General features: G+C 43.9%; 1 protein-coding gene across 2 annotated transcripts in view; it reads right to left on the minus strand.

Annotated features, from left to right (window-relative positions):
• LOC147900663 (kinesin-like protein KIN-7D, mitochondrial) overlaps nt 1-16,581 on the minus strand; it is a 73,587-nt gene that overhangs the window by 44,980 nt on the left and 12,026 nt on the right. For both annotated transcript variants that reach the window (XM_087375589.1, XM_087375588.1), the window contains exons 14-15: nt 13,075-13,221; nt 3,072-3,254 (exon numbers count right to left, since the gene is read on the minus strand). In XM_087375589.1, coding sequence (XP_087231715.1) covers nt 3,072-3,254; nt 13,075-13,221 — 330 coding nt within the window. The remainder of the gene's footprint in view (nt 1-3,071; nt 3,255-13,074; nt 13,222-16,581) is intronic.

A 16,581-nucleotide genomic window follows, 5' to 3' on the forward strand; every position in this document is an offset into this window, starting at 1 on the left:
ATTTGAATTTTTTGGACGGAAAAAGACACAACAAACAGTCCACAATCGACATGGAAGAGCTTCTGCAATTACTATTGAAGGGGGGATAGATTTGCACTCAAAAAGGAGCTCGCTTTAGTGAAAGAGATTGTTGCTTTTACACAACACTGAATTCTTCTTTTATATTCAGCAAGGTTAGAGTATCGATTATGGGCCTTTCCACGTATATTTCCATTCCCAACTTTGGAAACGGCAGCTAGAAGGGTCCAACTACCCACTATAGAAAATCAAAGTCAATAGTCCCATCATTTCATAGAGATTATTGCCAGGTCCTAGCGAGTACATACCTAAGGCCAAGTGCCACCACATTCAACACAACCATGACACAACCCTATTATGAAGCATCAAAGCAGAAGGATAAATATATTTTCGCTATCCTTATTTGGACAAAGAATAACATCATTCATTGGTTGATGTAGCCTCAACTACGCAACATGCATGTAGGAATTCAAGGATAAAAAGAGATTGGTATCTAATGAAGATATCGAATCTCTGTAACCATACGTTCTCTCTCAAGATGTTCGAGGGAGAGAAAGTGGATAGCTTTCTGACCAAGGTGAAAATCATACGAGATCCATCAACATCCATAGGCAAAGACATCAATACAAAGCCTTTCACCAAGCTTTTACTCAACAAGCTTCCCCACAGTTAAAGGATTTTCTACAGCACTCACTACTACCAGTCATAAATCTGTTTTTGATCTTGCGAGAAAACCCGCAAATGAAGATGTACTAAGTCGAGAAGAATAATCCAAAGGCGGTTACTGCCATAGCAAACGCGAGGCAATGTAATGTCAAATGCTACTCAAAAGAAAGATAATCAAAAGATTGGATCTTTGGATTCTTCTAACAACAAGAAAAAGTCAATTGCTTCCTTCTACTACAACAGGATGGGATAGTGTACCAAAGAATGCAAGAAGAAGACAAGCTATAAGAAGACTGGCAAGGAAAAGAGGAGACTAAGACAAACATCTGATGCAATGATCTGGCCATACCCATAGAGGGGACACACAAACACCACCATAGCATCCTTGATCCTATAGATGAGGATTACTCCAAATACTCTATGAAGATACTTTGCTGGGTCAAGCCAATGCCAACTCCAACAACTTGTCGCATGGTCCATATGTGCATTTAGATTCTGTGCCCAGATATACTATCCATGATGTGAAAGATTGGACTAAAGAAGATTGTCTATCATCCATACGTCTTTGGATACTTGTGCAAGTCCTTATGGACATCTGGATTCTGTGCATGGATATACTATCCATGATGCGAAAGTTGGACTATAGAAGATTGTCTACCATCCATACATCTTTGGATACATCTTCATGAGCCTTGCATGACAAGCAACCAAGTATAACCACCATGTCCAAAGAGTTCCACTGACGAAGAAAATGTGTCCGGCAATTAAACTACTCAAACATTTGCGCTAACAAAAACACTCCATCACTCGAATGTGCAATTTACTATTTTACTTTGAATGATGATTTCCATAGGAAGATTTGGGAGTTTGAGTCATTCAACAAGTTCATGCTTGGTTGGCAAAGGTGGAAATGTAAACTACAAGAGGTTGAAGGCTGTTGTGTTAGCCTGGACACTATTTCACAAGTATGGCAAACCACAGGGAATCAAATGCCATCCTGGAATGGAATATATTCCAAAATAAAATGTTGTTGACTCAAAAACAATGCCAAGATGGGCTGTAGTATTCACAACTAAATAAATAGGCAAGTGCATCCTCAATCCCTAATCTAGAATATCACATGATACCCTCCTTACAAGGGGGCTCAAATTTTAAGCCATTGCAATAGCCCATATTCCAACACCCATCTCCATGACCATTTTAATAAAGCTATACTCTGGAATGTTTCGGATCCCTAAGTCCTCCAAGGTCTTCTTACTCCTCCTTGGCAAGATTTTTTCTGAGTGGTTCCTCCATTTTTGCCTCCATCACCTCTTTACAAATCGCCACTCTCACTAGTCTCAATACCTTCAAGGGTGGCTCTCAAAAGTCTGCTCCAAAAACACAGCAAACAGGCTATATCTGGACAACTAAAGTGCCGACCTGGTCCAGGTCTGAAGCAGACCCCTAGTCAAGTCAACGTCAGGCACCAGGCTGGCTCAAACCTGTCGCTCCACATATCTATGAGTGACCCCTTCAATGCCATAATCGGCCTGGCAAAACAGCTTGATGCCATCCTCATATGGGGTCTCACAGATAGGGCGTTGCATAAACTTGACTACATTTCAGTACCATCCCCTGTGCAAGCAACTGCAAGACTACATCTGCATACTTTAAACTTGCCACCAGCTGGGAGAGAATAAAATAGGGGTAGCATTAACATAAGCTGAGGAGGGGGTGGCATGGAATGAAGACCCACTCGGAAGCACCCCATCTCACAGCAAGAATAAACAAAACTGGGCTGGAGCAGAAGAAATGAAATGCACAAAGAATCTGTTAAAGGTTGTATGATCACTCTAGGGGTGGCACCAAGTTAAGCAAGAAATCCCTAAAGCAATAAATCTGAAATAAGACGCGGGAGCATCGCTCACCACGTTTTCGGCAGCTAAGGTACACCTGGTCTGGAATAAGCTAAGGCTAGGATTGCAGCCAGTAAAACGTCAGATGAAAAGTCATAAACTATGACTCATAAAAAGGTGCAAATGAGGTTGTGACAGCTAGCAAAGTATCAGATAAGAAGTTCATAAAGTATGTTACATGAGGGTGCAGAATTCAAATGAAGAGGGAAGAGGAGGGGGAGCAGGGTGATGTAAATCTGGTATGGCAGGAAGCAGCATGTTTTGGGGTAGGACCAAGACTAGGCTTTTTTCTCTTTTTGTTTTCTTTTATAAAAGGAAAAAGCTAACCTCCCATTGACAAGCCTTTTCCTCTAGGAGGGTCTGTTTGAAAGGCTCCTACAAGACAGCATGCTGGCATTGCCTCTTTTGTGATTTCAAAAGCATTTATGTCCGGAGGCTGCTAATTGTTTCAACACACAGAAGACATTTTGCCAAGTTAACCCAACTTACCTCATCTTCTCCAAATGAATATCTTCTCCTATGAGCTTGTTGCTCTGGACCTTGCGCCAAAGTGCTGTTTTTAGTAGATACGAGGATCAGCTTTGTAAGTCTCTGAATTCTCCCCAAAAGAGCTGCCTTTGCTTGTTCTTCTTCCTCCAGCCTTGACTGGAGCTTCACTTGACCTGCTTCCAACTGTGTACATCAGATTAAAAAGTATTGTTAATTCATAATGTTTTTCAAGCTTGCCACAATTCACATGAAGAGGAAAATTTAATGCCAGAGTGCATGAAAAGATTTGATAACCAGTCTGATTGTTTTCTGCTACCCACCTTGATTGTTTGGCACATAAAGCAATATGTATTATAAATGAGAAGCACAAGCCCAAGAAAATGTGCAACAGAAGCAATTTGAAGTAAGGACAATAACGTCTATAACAGACAAATATCTACCATATTACAATACTTTAAAAGACCTCTTCTTTTGACTAACTCGCATCCTCTGAGATTCTCTGTTACTTTGCACATACCATTTGGTATATCCTTGAGAGCAAACCTCAATTCAAGACAACAAGAATCAGTACACTCACAAAAAAACTGTGGAAGAAACATCGTTCAAAGTCTCTGATGAACTGCTTGCATTCATAATGCATTGTACAAGGTCATTGGCCATCCTGTTTATGACCAAAAAAAATTTTGAAGTTTGCCTGAAAAACAGTTGATACATTCTACACCTAGAGAATCTAAAAGTTGCCTTTTTGGACTTCTATAGCATGTGTGTGTGTGCATGCGCGCATACAGCACACACACACGTGCATGAGCACGCGCTCACTTTTTTTTTGTGAAAAGCAATATTTCATTTTAAAAAGAATGTATAGCTGCCCAAAATGGAACAGCTACTACTCAAAAACTAAAAACAGTGACAAAACACTTCGAGCTGGGCCAGAGGAAGATCTCGAAGAGAATGCCCATCTTGGAGAGACTGATGCAGGGAAGAATGAAAGAAATGATAAACAACCACCGAAGAGTGCGCGTATAGTCGAATGTTACGGGCATGATATAACAACCACAGAGCCCGAGAGTAACACCATCAGAAGAACTGAACACAGTCTAGTGTAAAAACATATCTACCAAACAACCAGAACTACCTGCCAAAAGAAAATAAGTATGAAGATCGCGCACATGCACACGCACAGAGTCTTGTGCACGTGCACGCTCACAAAGCTTTGGCTACGCATATAGTGATTGTCATCAAAGCTAGAGATGTAAGATCATCGTCATTTCTTTATTTCATTCATACATATGTAAGCCTCAATGAGAGATGGCGTGCAACACAAAAGATACTATGTTATGAAATGGATGACAGCCAAACACGAGAGCTTTTCTCCGAGATTGTACAGAAAGCTAGCAGATGCTTGCCAGCAGCCTATCTGCCAGAATGATGTAAGGCCTACATATTGTATTTTTGGCATTGATAAATAAACCAAACATGTTTATCCAACATGCTGAACTTTACGCCTAATGGTAAGGTGGCCATTGCAATGAAAATGTTGTCATTCCCTAATTGTTTGAATTGCAAGCTTCAGATACGGTGTCAATGATCAATGTTGATGATGACATCAGTGCTCAACACTAATATCTTCAATTGTGGTATTTCCAATAGTAGTATCTCCAATGCTTGTGAGATTGGAATGCACAATAGTAGTAATCTTGTCACGAGGACAGATTAGTGTCCCCATCAAAACTAAATTGTAGAATGCAACAAGATCATTCCTATTAGGAGGCCCCCATGGTGAAATTGAAAGTTTTGATTCTTGAAAGATTGGCTTTAAGTTGCTTCCAAAGATTTCCCTTGTTATGAATCCCATTAGAAAAGTGTATTTTTGTTTGTCCGGTCCAAGCTTCATCCTCAAATCATGATGTTAAGCCTTACCTACTTGATTAGTCATTGTACAGTTGCTACATCGACTCGACCTATTCAAAATTTGGTTACGCCTTTACCTGGCAAACCTATTCCTTCCTCTTTGAAACAAGGGAGAAGGATAGATTCCTCTCGTGCTTCTACTTCTTCTCCTGTCCGTATGGCATGTTCTTCAGAACATCCTCGGGCTTCGACACAATAGGATGATAATTTGATGTAAGAAATGCCTAGTTTTCAGTATGTGCTTCTTGAGAATGATAAGGCTATGCATGATTCACAGATGCCCATTATTGTTGAGACTAAGGATCGATTGGATATGCCTATTTCATCTTGTTTTGATGAGGATTCGTCTGAGCCTGCTTCTCCAACAGATGAGTCTTAGCAGTTTCGATCTATCATGGATTTTGGAGTGGATGCATGTGATCAGCAGCTTATTTCTTCTGTGGATACTGGCGTGGATGCATGTCATCAATCAGAAACTTCCTTGCCGATTGGGGTTGATACTATGGATGCCTCTGCTGGATTGGATACAACTATCCAGCATGCTTCTCAAATGTTGGATTCTGGTTCTTCCTCTGTATCGGGTGGTGCTTCTACTACATTTGTGCTGGAGGATTTTCACACTCTGATGCAAGCACCTTTTGATCATGTTCTCCAAAAAAACCGGATACCCGCATATGTGAAGAAAACTCACACGGGTCCGAAGAAAGTTTTTTTTGAGGCATCCTAGATACTTGTACGTACTTCTCTTTGACATCCTGGGATGTTTGATCCTATCCTTTCGGGTAGGGTTACTCTTTCTATTTTTGTAACTTTTGTGGGTTTTTATGTCTTATGAGGTTTCCCACTCGGTAATAAAAGCTTGCTAAAAAAAAGTGTAAGGGTGTGTGCGTGTGTGTGTGTGTGTGTGTGTGTGTTGCGGTTATAATGTCCCTCAAGCAATCCTTATATGACAGTTTTGCTGCAAGGGACTTGGACTTGAAGTGTTCTCTACCTGTTTTAAAGTTCTTCCATTGGGCTCTCTTTTGGAGTCTAATGTCAATGAGTGGGAGACTTCACATCTTGTAGATTTATGATAACTATATGCGTGAAGAGTTGCCTGGCCTGGCTGCTTCTTTGGGACCAGGTCATTTGTCCTCCACGCCCTATGGGAAATCGTAACAGGTTCTGCATTCTCTGGGACACTAATACACCTACCCCTCCTTCTATTGCAATGGAAGTTGAGGGAGTGCAATTGGGAAAAAAGTATTTTGAATTGAAATGGGGTGTGTCTGTAGGAGCTTGTTTTGCCTGCCACAAGTTTGGGCATCTAGCCTCTGAATGCCCAATGGTTCTACATCAGCCCCCTCCCAATGCCTTGCCGCCCCAGACACGAGAAAAGAATGAGAATTTGCAAGCCAAGATAGCAAATACAAATGGAGCAAAGAATGCCAAACCAATCAATCAGGAGCAGTCACTTGCTGGAAAAGGAAAAGATAAAGAAAAAGAGAAGATGAAGGAATCTACAGGAGCTGATCGGGATGGTTTTCAACAGCCTAAGAAGGTGGTTGTATTGAAGCAACGCCCCTTTCAATCTCGTCAATGGGATGCTTCTTCTCCCTCACCAGCACAAGCTTCTACTTCAGCTCCTGTCCTTCAAAGTTGGGTGGGCGTTTTGAAGAAGGGCATCCCCATATGTGATTCTGAAGAAGGGGAGAATGCTATGTCTTTCATGGATCATGAAGCAATGCAGCCCATGCAGGCAAAGGCTTTGCCTCTCTGATATCTTGTTTTATTCTTATACTTTACTGTATATACCTCTTTCATGCATCATACACTTAAGTGCTTTACATACAATGTACAGAGCCTCTGCAATGTCTCAAAGTGGAGGCTTTTATGGAATTATATACATAAAATGCAGCCAGATATTGTTTGTTTGCAAGAGCATAATCAACACTCCAAGGCTGGTCATCATGATTATTTTGGCGGTTATGATATATTATGCTGGTACCACTACCTACTCAGGTGTATGCATACTGGTTAGACATGAGCTGGAGCCGCAGTTAGCCTTCAATGACAGCAGTGGTAGATGGATGGTCATACAATGTAATGTCAATGGTGATATTCTTGAGTTCGCATCAGTCTATGCCTCCCAGACCTCTGCCATGAGGGCTTCTTTATGGGATTCTTTAAGCAAATATCCATGGAGATCTAACGCATTCATCTGTGGAGATTTTAATAATTCCCCTCTGCCAAGAGATAACACCACTTCAAGATCTCATATGCTATCATTGGAAAGGCAGAAATGGGATAGCATGCTTCTTTCCGTGCAGGCTGAAGATTTATGGCTGCTTCTCCAAGGGTTAGTGCCTGGATATATTTTTCATCATAATGCACTTACTACATACTCGGCAAGGCTTGATAGATGGTATTTGTTTTACCCACAACAATATGCAGATTTTAGCACTCATCTCCTTATAGATTTCTCATTGGGCTTGTCAGATCATGCCCCATTATGGATGAATTTGCACCTTGGTATACCACTGGATGACTTGCCACCCCTTTCCAGTAGATTATTGCATGTTAATCAGGCTTATTTCCGACATCACTATTTCCAGCAAATGATCAAACTTGCAATTCATCCCTTGCCTTTGCATGCCCAGGAGGACATGGATTATGCTTGGGACAATTTTGTCTCGCGTATACAGAATGTCATTAGGGAGTATGGAAACTGGCATATGACTAAATGGAGGCATGAGGTTAAATGGGCAAAAAGGACAGCACAACAATTGACTGAATTTTCACATTTAAGGCCTCTCTCTAAATCAGAAAATGATTCCCTTTCACATGCTTGGATCAAACTGACTGATAATGATCAGCGGAAATTGCACAAATGGCAGATTAGAGAAAGAATGAAGCCCCTCGTGGATAAGGGCTGCTCATCAAAAGCCTTCTTCCAGGGTCTGCATGTTACTCGAAAGAAAAACTCACGTCTAAGGGTAAGGAAGCTGGAAGGCTCTTGGACGAACTCTTTCTTTGATCTCCAAGATGAATGCCAAAATTATTTTTAGAAATTGTTCTCTGCTCTTGGTTCCCCATCAAATCAAATGACTGATGCGAGGACTGAATTTCTTCGATATGTTTCTAAGATAGTGGAAATGGATGATGCACTTACATTGGAGAGACCTTTTATTGACACAGAACTTGATAATGCATTGTCCCACATCAGCAAATACAAGTCCCTTGGCTGGGATGGCCTTACGGTGGAATTTTATATTTCTTTTTGGGATGATTTGAAAGATGTCCTTTTGCAAATAATCAATGTTGCCTGGCAAGAAAATCACTTGCCCCACCTTTGGAAGCATGGCATAATCAAACTTGTGCCCAAAAAACATCTGTGTGACCATATGTCAGATTGGAGGCCTAGTACTTTGATGCCTGTAGTTTACAAACTCATTTCCAAAATGATTGTGTATAGGCTTCACGGGATATGAATGCGGGCCTTCATCCTCATCAGTATGGGTTTGTGCCGCGAAGACAAATCCATGACAATATCTCCAATGCATTGACTGCAATTGAATATGCTAAGTACTCGCATCAAGATGTGCTCATATTGCAGGTAGATATTGCTAAGGCATTTGACACTGTTCAATGGGACTTTATCTCTCAAATCATGACAAAGTTGGGCTTTGGTCCCAAGATAGCAAATGCAGTTTATTGGCTTTATTCTGACTCTACTTCTCAGTGCATTCTTGGGGGTCATCTGTCTCGGTCATGGACATTGGGTCGATCAGTTAGACAGGGCTGCCCTCTTAGTGCTCTCTTCTATGCCATTTCAACTCATTCCCTTTTGGTGCAGAATATCCGGCTCATGAATCCAGATCTAATGGTATCCACTCTTCAAATCAATTTTTAAGAACATCTTGGCTCTGTTGTCTTGCTGAGACAATAAGGATGCTTGCTGGGAGGTGATGATCCAGGCAAAAGATACGATGGTCCTCTGGTCGGCTAGGTGGCAAGGCTGGAGGCAAGCTCGATGTGAGGAAAATGTCTTGGTATTGCTGAAGCAAAGCTTCCTGCTCGAGGGTCTTGTCTGTATTGGTCACGTTGACATAGACAATGTATGCTTGTCCTCCCTTGTGAATCTCGCGTGCCATTTGGATTGCGGAAATCAAAGGGCAAGGCAAAGTGTCTTTAAGCCAAGCGATGAGCTGACCCCCGTGGTCTGGAATTTTGAGGTCCAAACCTTGGTTCTGATGGTTTGGGCGAACTTCGAACCGGTGCCACCATCGAGCTCCCAAGATGATGTTCATTGCTTGAGTTGGTGCGACCTTGAAAGTACGGGTGTCTACCCATCCTCCTATCTTTAGAGTGGCACCTGAGGCCACTGCTCTTCGCCTGTCGTTCTATGAATGCCCCATTCAGAGCGATGGTATCAGACGGGGTGAGAGTCAACCTGGCTCGTTGAGCAGCTTTGGTAGAAATGATGTCCTCGGAACTCCTTGAATCTATGAGGATGAGGACTTCCTGGCCGCTCATCTATCCGTAGAACTCGAACACGATGGGAAGCTGGTGAGAGTCCCCCTTCTGTTGATCTTCAATCTCCTCTATAACCAGTGAGGTTGTCTTGGTCGGAGTCAAAGCTGTAGAAGAACCATTGGACGTGGATCCATTGGCTTGCTGCTTTTTGAAATGCGGGCAGTCTTGCTTTTTGTGCCCCCGCTCATGGCAAAAGAAGCAGTGGTTCTCTTTGGCATAGGTCGTTCGGGTGGCTGGATCCAAGCACCCTCCATAGCCGTTGATGTCTTTTGCTGGCCAATTCTTCTTCTGTTGCCCCGTACTGACCTTCTTTCCTCCATATATGGCGAAGGACTCCGAGGGCTTCTTATTGCTGAACTGCTTGGGTCCTTGACCCTTGTGCATGAGCTCAAAGTTTTGAGCAAGCTTGTATGCACACTCATAGTCTAGTGGCCGAAAACTACGGACATACCACTGGCCCATGAAGGAATTTGCTCGACTTCTGATTCTCCTCTAGCTGCAACTGTACGAACACTTGCGTGAATTTATTGGCATGTGATTCACTGACTCGGTGTCCCCCTGGCGTAGCTCGTAGAATTGACTTTAGAGCCTGTCCAAGTACTACGGTGGTAGGAACCGTGATCAAAGATCTTTCACGATTCCGTCCAACTATAGAAAGGTGTCTCCTCGTCTATATCATAGTGGTTCTTCTGCCACTTGAGCTATCTAGTGACCGCCGTTTCGCCTGTGAGGTGCATGTATACTAGGATGCACCGCTTGTTGTCCTTCACAGGCATCACTGAAAAATAACTTTCCAACTGATTGAGCCATGAAGCCAACACTAAGGGTTCATGCTTACCATCGTACCGTGTGAAGTTGAGCTTCCCCAAAAAGGAAGGCTTGGCTGGAGGTGGAAGTCTCTCTGTTCCTCCCCCCGCTGGTCAAAGTAGAGAAATGAGAAGTTGCGGGTCCCGTTCTTCCTTCTCTTCTCGAGCGATACGTTCTCGGAGCTCCTTGGCCTCCTGAGCCTCACGGTCTCAAAGTTCCTTGGCTTTCCAAGCCTCTCAATTGCATTTGTCTTTTGTTTCCCGAGCTGCCTTCTCGAGCTTCCCGATCGCGTTGCTCTTTTGCTTCCCGAGCTGCCCTTTCGGCTTCTCAAGCTTCCCAATCACGTTCTTTTCCTTCCCGAGCTGCTCTTTCAAGCTTCCCGATCGCGTTCTTCTTTTGCTTCCCGAGCCTCCCAATCGCATTCTTTTTTTGCTTCTCGAGCTAGCCTTTCACGTTCTCTGGCGGCCTGCTCACGATCTTCCCGCATCTCCTCAAGCTGGGTCATGCAGGTGAAGGGCGGCCCCCACAGTACATCACAGAGTTTTTCCAGACAATGCAAGTTGCTGTCATTGAGACCGAGACACAACACACCAGGCACAGACAGACGCACACATCACACTCATTGGCATCTCTCTCTTCAGGCCTGGGGTGCAACTGACTGGGGTTACAGTGGCGCTTGTCAAACATCGTGTAGTGGCCAGGAGGGCACGACAGTTTACTCATCCAGATAGCAGACAGCGATCCATTACTGGCTTCCTGCCTACACTGCCTAGTCCAACGGCGGGTGTGTATCTTGATGTTCTAAATGCCTATTGTATTGTATTGGATCAAATTGTGTCTCCGCATGAGGATGATGGTGTTGCTTAGGTTTATGGTGGACATGTACTATAATATCACTGACTATGTCTACACACAAGTTTCTAGCATGGGTTAGGATGCTCGCTTAGTAGCTCCACCCTTTTGCCCACTGTATCAAGTTTTTCTTCAATCTCATAGACCCATCGGTCTTTAGCAAACTTTAATAAACTCTCTCTCTCTCTCTCTCTCTCTCTCTCTCTCTCTCTCTCTCTCTCTCTTCATCTCTTAATGTAGCAAATCGGATACAGGGATCCAAGAGCGTGCCCCCCGCCACCGCGAGAGAGCCTAACAGACAGATACGTGAGCTCTTTGCATCACATTAGAGGGCCATCAGGGGGCCGGGATATATAGAGCCTCCACATGTACTTGGAGCTCTGGTTCTAAACAGTTGATTGCCCTCCTTTTTCCTACTATGCTTTGTACTAGTTGTACTAGGTTTTTTTGCATTTCTTATCATCTAGCACTCAGCAAGGGCCTTAGTGTGCCCTTCGCTTCAGCCCAAAGTGGCTTGTATGGGTTACTTTTATCTTGCTTCTTGTCTCATAGACCGGCAAGGTCTCTTGAAGACATTAATACAACTCTCTCTCTCTCTCTCTCTCTCTCTCTCTCTCTCTCTCTCTCTCTCAGATTGAGGACACCGCATCCCCCGCCACAACGTTAGACAACTCGATAGACATAGATCCAAGATATCTTCACGGCTCACCGGAGAGCCACCACAATGCCAAGCTTTGGCTTCTGAGTTCCAGATCTCAGATTGCTTCAGTTTGTATTTGATTTTGAATTTGCTTTAGCTATTGAGCTCATTAGATCAGCATAGATCAGTATTCAGCAAGGGCCCTAGCGTGCCCTTTGTTTCAGCCCATTGAGGCTTGTATGAGTTTTGTACTTTGTCCCATAGGCTCGTGAGGCCTCCCGCGGACATTAATACATCATTCTTTCTTTCTCTCTCTCTACCTTTATGAGATCGGTGCTAGCCACTACACTCCTTTGAGACTTAGACCCGATATTGCCTAGCTTTATAACAAGCCAATCACATGTCTAGAGTGCCCACCATGAGTGAAAGTCCCATGCACCTCATCACACATGTAACTCTAAACTCATGTGATTGAAATTAGGCCCTCAATCCCACTGACCTAGCAACTTCAGATGTCCCCTACCTTCACAAAAGACTCTGGATCTTTAGGCCACCGACCCCTCCCTTGTGTTGGACATGACTATGATAGAACCACTCTCTGTATATCTTACCTCAAATGTCTCATACCAAACACAAAGAGCTTGCACTACAAAGGCTTCTTCAATTTCTATGGTATGTGCATCATCTCTTTCTCCCTGGGCTTCCTTCATCTTGCCATCTTGGGCATAGTGTCTAGGCTTATCACATTTGAACCGTTTCTTTCCCATCTATCACCCACCTTCTGAAGAGTCCTCTCCCCCTTACGAATATGTGTCATCCTTCTTTTTGGTTTGCCCTTGCAAGGCTTCCTCTTGTTATAGAAATCAAGCATGAACCACACATAGATTTGATACTATGTTAGGAAACAAAACGTATATTTCTAATAACCCAAACCTTAAGCGGAAGACTTTCCTAAACTAAAGTGATGTCCAAGTTCACTTAGAGATGACGTGTGCATAAGCAATGCCTCCATAACTCATGTAGAAAACCCCAAACAAACCCTAACGGCAACTACCTTCAAGCCATGTTGTCCTCATCAAAGGGGGCTTCACATGCGGGACATTTTCCCTAATACTTCTAACACCTCTTCAATTTCTTTCTTTAAACTTTTTTCCATTAATGAAATAATTATCATATGAATTCACTCCAATTATAACACAATTGCTTTCTTGACAAGACATTGTCCAATTGCACTTGGTAGGATTTTATTTATAAATGCCCAAAAAAAAAAATTCATACTTGTTGGCGAAGAGTGAGAAGATCCTCTTGAGTAGTGCCGATGGAGTTCGGTTTGTCATATATGCCCCTCTTTAATTGGTCAAGCTCTTGCTTTAAACTTGTAATTTCTTTTTGATATTTCTTTATAAGCGATTTTTCGTCCATAATCTGCATGCAATATACGATAAAGATATGAAAACTCTCTCTCTCTCTCTCTCTCTCTCTCTCTCTCTCTCTCTCTCTCTCTCTCTCTCTCTTTCTCTCTCTCTCTCTATATATATATCATGCAATCTCAATTGAAGCCTAAACTTAAAGAAGCATCGTCTTGGGTCTCTAGAGTCAGTCAACGAACAAGCACAAAGCAACAGTTTTAAGAGAAACAGTCCGAGCCACAATTGGGCAAGGAAGGGGCACTGCAACAATCAAAACATGTGAGTTGGGGTGATACAAAGACCAAACAGAACTCATCCATCTGGTTTATAGCCGCAATGATATGCTCTCTCTACTTTGCAAAGAAACCCCGTGGATTTCTGGCAAAGAATTGTTGCAAAGAAATTGCCGAAGGCCATATCTAAACCACAAATCTGAAACGATTATGTGCTCCCTCCCTCCCTCCTGTTAGAAACTCACTGTGCCCACCTGTGAGCCCCTGATTTGAGGAGGGGCAGTGAGAGGTAGGAGGGCTGGGGAAAGAGAGAGACTCAGGCCGGCATCATAGGCAACCAGCACACGGGCTGGTTGCTGCCTGCAACAGCAGGAAAACAGGGGCCTTAGGCCTCACTTGGAGGCGCCTGCAGCTGCGCAGACTGGCTTGCACAGGGCACCCTTAAATAGGGGCCTGTGGCAGGCCAGGTCGGCCCAACCAGGGCCACCGACCAGGGCCAACCCTGGTCGTTTTCTAGGGCCCACCTAGTCGGCCACCAGACAGGGTACCGACCCTGCTGGTCGGTCAACTCAAGGGGCTGGGCAGTGCCTATAAAAGGCCCACTTCTTCATTGTTTCCAGTATCCAGTGCAAGACTGAAAGCCTCCTTCCAAGGCTGTGCTGTGCACTCAGTTCTGGAGCAGTTTGTGAGAGAGAGAGTCCTTCAGTATTCTCCAGCACTTTACTGTATTTTCTATTGCTCCCTGTGAGCTGTTTTTCTGCCCACCATCTGGTGGATGAATATACTCTCTCTCTCTCTCTCCATCCAAGTTATTTCTGAGTGAGTGTTTATTGCATCTGTGATCATCTATCTGAGTTGAGTGTGTGTGTAAGAGTTGGAGAGATCTTGGGTGGAGGTTTGAGTGATTCATTCCCTCCTATTCTCTAACATGGTATCAGAGCCATAGGCTCTCAACTCTTCTTCATCAAAGCACTCTCTGAAGGAAGGAGTCCCTTGGCAGAAAGGCGATTCTGTTTTCAGCTCAGGCTAGCACGGGAGGTCAGTACATCTTTTTTGCTTCAGTTTTTCAGTTTGCTATTCACCAAGATGGATCAGCGTTCAGAAGCCTCTACACCCATTGCTCGTCCTTCCTCCTTCTCCAGTCATCTTCCTTCTTCATTTATTCCCAATTTTGGTGAAGCTGGAAAGCTCGATGGGACGAACTATCCAATCTGGAAAGTCAAGATCTGAAGCCATCTGTTGGCACGGAAGCTGTGGAAGATAGTGATTGGGACCGAGAGAAGCCGGAGGACATTGTGGACAAAAGAGGTGAAGTTTTAGTTGAAGCAGATGCGGATGAACTCAGTGCATGGGAGGAGAGGGATCTCAAGCCTTAGCAATGCTTATTGGCACGACAGCAGATGCTATGATTCCTCATATCCAGTTGGCAGAGACGTCTTCAAAGGCGTGGGCCATACTGAAGGAGCTGTATGAAACCGATAATACAGCCCGTATCATTACTCGTCAGCATCACCTTTATAATCATATATGAATAAGGGTGATAGTGTGCATGACCATCTGACAAAGGTGAAAGTCATGCGGGACCAACTCACAGCGGTTGGTCAAAAGGTGGACTCGAGTCGATTGGCATTGCTCACACTCCACAAGTTGCCACCAAGTTTCAAAAGTTTTGTGACTACGGTCACTACGGGTCAACGGACTAAGCTAATCACCTTTGAGAAGCTTGGCCCACTCATGCTTCAGGAGGAGGCTCGAGAGAAACTTTTTACGCAAACCGACGAGAAGGCATTAGTGGCCAAAGACAAGTCTAGAAAAGGCAAGCCAAAGGAGTTCAAGAAGTCAGAGGACGCTGACCGAAAGAAGAAAATGAAGTGCTATTACTGTGAAAAGCTTGGCCACTCCACCAAAGAATGCCGAAAGAAGAAGGCAAATCAGAAACGGAAGAGAGAAGCCAGGAACAAAGAAGAGCCTAAGAATGATTCTGCCAATGTGACGACTGGACAGTTGTTTTTAATCAGTGAACATTGTTCAACATATGCAGTCAGTGAAGGTAAAGAGGGTTGGTATGTTGACAGCGGTGCTTCCAAGCACATGTCCAACAGAAGGACTTCGTTCAAAACCATGGAAAGTACACACCCGGATTCCAAAGTTTCTATCGGGGATAGCTGGACGTGTCCTGTGAAGGGCATCAGTAGCATTCCTTTCATTACAACCGCAGGTGAGGAGAACGATATCTCCGAAGTACTTTATGTACCCAACCTTTGCAAGAACTTACTATCTGTAAGTCAGATGGACAAAAACAACATGGCAGTTCTCTTTCAAGATGGCAAGGTCACCGTGACATCCAAAGCAAATGGGCAGATGGTGACTCAAGGAGTTGAAGAGAACGGACTCTACCGTCTCAGTGCAATGTTGGTTCATGAAGACAACGGAAAGTCCAAACTTTGGCATGAGCGCTTCGGTCATGTCAGCTATGGAATCTTGGCTGAAATGTCAAAGTCGAAGATGGTGGATGGACTTCCACTAATTACAGGCAAGGATGATGTCTGTAGGGCTTGTCTAGAAGGCAAGCAGCATAGGGATAAGTTCCCACAAGAGGCCTCGTTTCAGGCCAGCAAACCACTTGAGTTGGTTCACGCCGACATTTGTGGCCCAATGTCTACAGCATCATGGGCAGGATCCAAGTACTCACTTCTCTTTGTGGATGATTTTAGTAGAATGACCTGGGTATATTGTTTGGCTAAAAAGTCTCAGGCTTTCGAGAAGTTCAAGGACTGGAAGGCCAGAGTTGAAAAGGAGACACGGGAGGATGTCACAAGCATGGGATCAAGCGACAACTCACCACAGCACATACTTCTCAGCAAAACGAGGTAGCCGAGAGGAAGCATAGAACCACCACAGAGACAGGGCTTGCTATGCTCCGAGGGAGGAACCTTTCTAAAGCCTATTGGAGTGAAGCTATCAATACAACCATACACATTCTCAACAGGACCAAGACGAAGGCCGTCAAGGACAAGACTCCATATGAGGCATTTTATGGTAAGAAGCCCTCTATCACTCATCTTCGCATTTTTGGTTCTAATCACTCCCTCACTCTTGACAAGGAGGGACCACAGTGACCTTGGAGCACACTTCACTTTGTA

Source organism: Dipteris shenzhenensis, chromosome 6 (assembly GCF_047967505.1).
Source record: "Dipteris shenzhenensis isolate YYH24624 ecotype China chromosome 6, Dip_SZ_1.0, whole genome shotgun sequence".
Classification (NCBI taxonomy): Eukaryota; Viridiplantae; Streptophyta; class Polypodiopsida; order Gleicheniales; family Dipteridaceae; genus Dipteris; species Dipteris shenzhenensis.